This window comes from Bison bison, unplaced genomic scaffold (genome assembly GCF_000754665.1).
Source record: "Bison bison bison isolate TAMUID 2011002044 unplaced genomic scaffold, Bison_UMD1.0 scf7180017864270, whole genome shotgun sequence".
NCBI lineage: Eukaryota > Metazoa > Chordata > Mammalia > Artiodactyla > Bovidae > Bison > Bison bison.
Window position 1 is genome coordinate 5881387 of NW_011494842.1, and position 5707 is coordinate 5887093.

Here is a 5707-nt window from a genome sequence, read left to right on the forward strand (position 1 = left end):
TGGGAGGCGGGGAGGCGGAGGAGAGGCTGGCAGAGGAGCCGGGGAGGTTGGGCGGAAGCACGAGAGGGAGAGCCTGGCCGGGGCTGGGGCTGGGGCTGGGGCTGGGTGCTACTGAGCCCTGACCTCCAAGTCCTGCCTGCGCAGGTGAAAATGGCCTATGTGAATTTCGTGAACCACTGCTATGTGGACACGGAGGTGGAGATGAAGGAGATCTACACCAGCAACCACATCTGGACCCTCTTTGAGAACTTCACCCTGGACATGGCTCGGGTGTGTGCCTGTGGGAGCGTGGGCCCGAGCTGGCCCCTGGAGGGGGACCCGGCCACCTCCATCGTGGGGCGAGTGGAAAGGTCCCCAGGCATCCGTTTCTCCTACCCCAGGTTTGCAGCAAGCGTGAGAAGCGCCTGGCTGACCCCGCCCTCGAGAAGTACGTGCTGACCGTCGTGCTGGACACCATCAGTGCCTTCTTCAGCTCCCCGTTCTCTGAGAACAGTACCTCCCTGCAGGTGAGCGCCAGCTGCTGGCGGCTTCGGAGTGGGGAGAGCCAGAATGTGCGTAGTCACGTTTTCTTGTAGTGCGTGAAGATGTAGCAGCCGGGTATGCGCGTGCATTAGTTATCAATGCTGTGTAACAAATTACCCCCAAACCACAAACATGCCTTATCTCGCAGTTTCTGTGGGTCGGTAATTACAGTGGGAACTGCCACAGATCAGGAATTCCTAGACTTGCTTGGGTCCTGGGGTTGCCAGGGACATCTGGCAGCCGTTATGCACCAAAGACAAGCTGTGATGCTTACCACAGTGGCTGGCGGAGCCGAAGCAGGGGAGTCGGCTGCGAAGAGTCTTCCAAGTTGGCCTTGCTCCTCTGCAGAAGGGCTCTAGGCTATGAACAGGTGTTGCACTTGGAGCTCTGAGAGTCACAGCCCCCCAGTCAATCCTCAGACTCGAGCCGGGTCACAGCCCCAGAGCCCCTTGAGGAAGGAGCCTGGTACCTAATTCATAAACACTGGAAGGACATGCAGGAAACCAGTCAGAGTGCTGCCTGTAGGTAGAGGGGCTGAGGGTGGAGCAGGAATAGTGTGTCTTAGAGTGGCAAGAAAGCGCTGGGTCCCGCTCTCCCAGCCAGGATGGGCTTGTTTGACACATGGGTTTGGTCCCTCAGACCCCTCTGGGACTTAAGTGATATGTATCAATTTTCCCCGTCTCTTATCAGCTACAGGCCAGAGAATGGGGAGAGTGGGGTGAGAGGTTCACAGGTTGGGGCAAGACTCCCTGAAGTATTCCTTTTAAATTTTTATTTCATTATTTATTTTGGTTGTGCCATGTGACTTGAGCGATCTTAGTTCCCCAATCAGCGATCAAACCCTGGTCTTGAGCAGTGAAAGCAAGGAGTCCTAACCACTGGACTGCCAGGGAATTCCCGAAGTGTTCCTTTTTATAACCTTTTTGTTTAGAACCATGTAAATATTTCCCCTTTCCACAGCATTTAATTTATTGGAAATTTTTTTAAAGGAAGAAAAGGGTCAGCAATAGTTATAAGCCCCAGGCCTGGACCGTGGGGAGTTCTCACAGGGCTGCCATGTACAGCTGGGCAGGTTGTGCACTGCTGAGAGGAAAGGGGTGATTTTTTCCAACTGGCACAAAGGCCCATGGTAGCTATTGGTGGTCCTGTCCCTCTCCCCACACCCAGACTCTGTGGGCCTGGGCCCGGGATGTGGGGCTGCCCAGGGAGGAGGGCGGGCCAGGCTGTAGCATCAGGCACGTTGCCTCTTGCAGACGCACCAGACGATCGTGGTACAGCTGCTGCGTTCCACCATGCGGCTGCTCGAGTGTCCGTGGCTGCAGCAGCAGCACAAGGGCTCCGTGGAGGCCTGCATCCGGACCCTCGCCATGGTGGGTGAGTGTCCCGGGGCGCTGGGCAGCCCCCACCACCCCTGCCCTCCCCTGCCTCTACCTCAGGGACGCCTGCCCTCCCAGTAAATACCTGATCCCCAAGTTCGTCTGTCAGCTGCTCCTGGGTGGTGCTCAGTAAGCCCTTCCTGGTGTCTGAGTGGCATCTGGCAATCCAGAGAAACTGTTTTCTGCTCTGAGTCAGTTCCCCAGAGGAGAGTGCTGGGGGATATCCCCAAGCACAGTTTTGTGGGCTTACAAATGGTCTCAGGCAGGAGGGAGGCTGTAGGTTGTTAGAGAGGTGGGTAGAGTGGAGGGGAGGGGTCCGCGTGGAGCCAGGGTGGAAACAAAGAGGCAGGAACTCCCTCTTTTTATCCCCCAAAGGGAAGAGGGCACCTCAGTCCAAGTGGGGACCAGTGTGGGGGCCCCAGCACCCTCAGCCCTGCCCCCCTGAGCCTGGCCCTTTTGGCTGAGCCCCCGCCAGCCCTCCAGCGCCCCGACCCCTCTCCTCTCAGCCAAGGGCCGGGCCATCTCGCTGCCCATGGACTTGGATGCCCACATCAGCTCGCTGCTCAGCAGTGGCGCCAGCTGTGTGGCTGCCGCCCAGCGGAATGCCTCCAACTACAAGACGGCCACGCGGGCCTTCCCCCGTGTCATGCCCACTGCCAACCAGTGGGACTACAAGAACATCATCGAGAAGCTGCAGGTGGGCGGGCGCTGCGGCGGGGCTGCTTCTGGACGGGCCTGTGCTCGGGCTGCGTCCTGTGCTCCTCCCGTCCTTTCTGGACTGTCCACTCCCCTTTCTGGACTGTCCACTTCCCGGAGGGAGCTGGCTAGCTTGTCCCATCCTGGGGGCCGCCAGGAGCAGGGGCTCCATTCCAGGGTTGGCGCTCACCAAGAGGGCTGGGACACCTCTTGCTCGAGATAGCACCTTCATGTTTCTGTCTCACCCTGTACATTCTTACTGGCTTCCAGACGGGGCGTGGTGGGTTACTGTCCTCCTGTGGCAGAAGACTGAGGCCCAGAGAGGGCGAGGGGCTTGCCCAGGTCCGCACGGAGCTAGAGGAGGGGCTGGGGGAAACGCCAGGGTGTGACGGGGGCTCCGAGCAACCAGGCGTCCCGCTCTGTGCCCGGCGGCTCTGTGGGCCCAGGGCCTTCAGATGAGGGCGGTCAGTCTGCGGGGCCCTTTGGTGCTGGGGAATGGTGGTCATGCCCTGGTTATCTCTTGGGCCCGGGCGGCCTGCAGCTCACCCAGCGGTGACCCCGCCTTGCCCACCGCAGGACATCATCACTGCCCTGGAGGAGCGGCTGAGGCCCCTGGTGCAGGCCGAGCTGTCCGTGCTGGTGGATGTCCTGCACTGGCCCGAGCTGCTCTTCCTGGAGGGCAGTGAGGCCTACCAGCGCTGCGAGAGCGGGGGCTTCCTGTCCAAGTGAGTGCGATGCTGACCCAGGGCCCGGAGGCACAGGGGCACAGCGGCCCGGGGTGGGGAAGGCCTGGGGGGTTGGGGGCGGTGGCCGCGCGGGTGGTAAGGGGTTGCCCCGAGCACGGCCCCCTCTGCTGCGGCCAGGCTGATCCAGCACACCAAGGACCTCATGGAGTCGGAGGAGAAGCTGTGCGTCAAGGTGCTAAGGACACTGCAGCAGATGCTGCTGAAGAAGACCAAGTACGGGGACCGGGTGAGTGCCCAGGGGGCTGGGCGCCGGGCGGGCCTGGCCACAGGGGCTCAGGGCCAGGACTGCCGGGCTGGATGGTAAAGGGTGAGTGCCCGGGAGGCTGGGCGCCGGGCGGGCCTGGCCACGGGGGCTCAGGGCCAGGACCGCCAGGCTGGATGGTAAAGGGTGAGTGCCCGGGGGGCTGGGCGCCAGGCGGGCCTGGCCACGGGGGCTCAGGGCCAGGACCGCCAGGCTGGATGGTAAAGGGTGAGTGCCCGGGAGGCTGGGCGCCGGGCGGCCCTGGCCACGGGGGCTCAGGGCTAGGACTGCCGGGCTGGATGGTAAAGGGTGAGATGGGCTGCCATGGGCCTCGCTCCCTTCCCTGCAGGGCAACCAGCTGCGCAAGATGCTGCTACAAAACTACCTCCAGAACCGGAAGTCCAGCTCGAGGGGGGACCTCCCGGACCCCATGGGCACTGGTCAGTCCTGCTTCCCCCCAGCTAGGCCTCTGGGGAGCCAGTTCACCCCAGGCCCTTCCTTACCATCCCTCCACGCTCCTCCCTAAGCGAGTTCCCCGCCTCCAGGCCTGGACCAAGACTGGTCGGCAATCGCAGCCACTCAGTGCCGGCTGGACAAGGAGGGGGCCACCAAGCTGGTGTGTGACCTCATCACCAGCACCAAGAATGAGAAGATCTTCCAGGAGAGCATCGGCCTGGCCATCCGCCTGCTGGACGGCGGCAACACCGAGATTCAGGTGTGCCAGTCGCTGAGGCCCTGTGGGCGGGCATCCAGCCCCAGGGGGCAGTGCCAGTCCAACTACTCGGTGGCTCTGCCTCCCGTGTCTGCTCCATGTCACGTGGCCCTTTTCCATCCTACACCCCTGCCCTGCTCCATCCCCACCTGGGCCTGTTGCCCACATCTCTGCCCCAATTATGTCCACCGTTCTTGCCTCTCAGCCTCTGCTCAGGCCTCCTTCCCTGCCCTCCCACATGCTCCTTAGCCTTTGGTATCCAACTAAAAGCCTGCTTTCTCCAAAAGCCCTCTGTGATGGTCTTATCTCTGTTCACTTATTTGTTCATTCATTCTGATAAGTCTCTTGAGTGAGTGCCTTCTGTGTGCCTGGCAGTGTTCTCGGCTCTAGGACAAAAGAGCCAGAACCTATGTTCCCTTAGTACGTATCCTAGTGGGGACAGGAGACCCTACCTGCAGTCCCCATGTGATACTGAGAGCATGCTGGATGGCGATAATGCAGGAAGGGGCTTCGGGAGTGCTGGGCCAGGGGAGTCTTAGGAGGAGTCATCGGGAAGGCCCCTGGGAGGGGAACGTTGGAATGAGGACCTGGAAGTGAGCACGTGGAGAAGTGGGGCAGGGGGCAGGGGGCAGAGCAGGCTGCGGAAGCTGTGAAGGGGAAGTGGCTCCTGTGGCCAGAGGGGGTGAGGGAGGGGTGGTAGGCGCTGGGGTCAGGGGGGTGGCAGGTCATCACATGGCCTCGTGGCCCCCTTGGGCCTGGGCCTGCCTCTGGGGAGACGGGGTAGCTGCAGGGTTTTGAGCAGAGAAGGGACGTGACTTGGACTTCAGAATGACCCCTCTGGCTGCTGTGTGGGGAACTGATGGGGAGCCAGAGCAGGTGCCAGTGGGCAGGAAGCTCGTATAGGCCTCCCACATGGCGGTCGCTAGCCCTCCCCCTCTACCTTTTCTGGTCTCGACTGTCCCCACCCTGGCCTTAGGCACAGGGCACTGGGAGGTCTCTGTCTCCCCCGACTGCACCCAGGCCCAGTGCTGAGGCGCCCTGCCCCTCCATCTCCCCGTTCACCCCAGAAATCCTTCTACAACCTGATGACGAGCGACAAGAAGTCAGAGCGCTTCTTCAAGGTGCTGCACGACCGCATGAAGCGAGCCCAGCAGGAGACCAAGTCCACGGTGGCCGTCAACATGAGCGACCTGGGCAGCCAGCCACGTGAGGACCGTGAGCAGGCAGACCTCACCTCCAAAGGTCAGGCTCAGGGGGCCCCAGGGATGTGGGCTGGGGCGGGAGACAAGGGCCGAGTTGTGAGCGTGGGAATGGAGGGTGAGGGTGAGGGTATGAGCGCTCCCAGCAGCCCCAGCCTCACCAGGCCTCACCCCGCAGGCCGCGTGGCTGGGGCTGCTGGGAGCGCTCATACCCT

The 5707-nt window shown here is 61.9% G+C and overlaps 1 protein-coding gene across 1 annotated transcript in view; it reads left to right on the plus strand.

Annotated features, from left to right (window-relative positions):
* The window catches only part of ITPR3 (inositol 1,4,5-trisphosphate receptor, type 3), a 69438-nt gene that overhangs the window by 52659 nt on the left and 11072 nt on the right, over positions 1-5707 (plus strand). The window contains 10 exon segments of the mRNA XM_010848717.1: positions 145-270; positions 381-506; positions 1776-1896; positions 2405-2595; positions 3171-3319; positions 3458-3566; positions 3931-4021; positions 4127-4296; positions 5361-5535; positions 5671-5675. Of these exon segments, the coding sequence (XP_010847019.1) occupies positions 145-270; positions 381-506; positions 1776-1896; positions 2405-2595; positions 3171-3319; positions 3458-3566; positions 3931-4021; positions 4127-4296; positions 5361-5535; positions 5671-5675 (1263 nt within the window).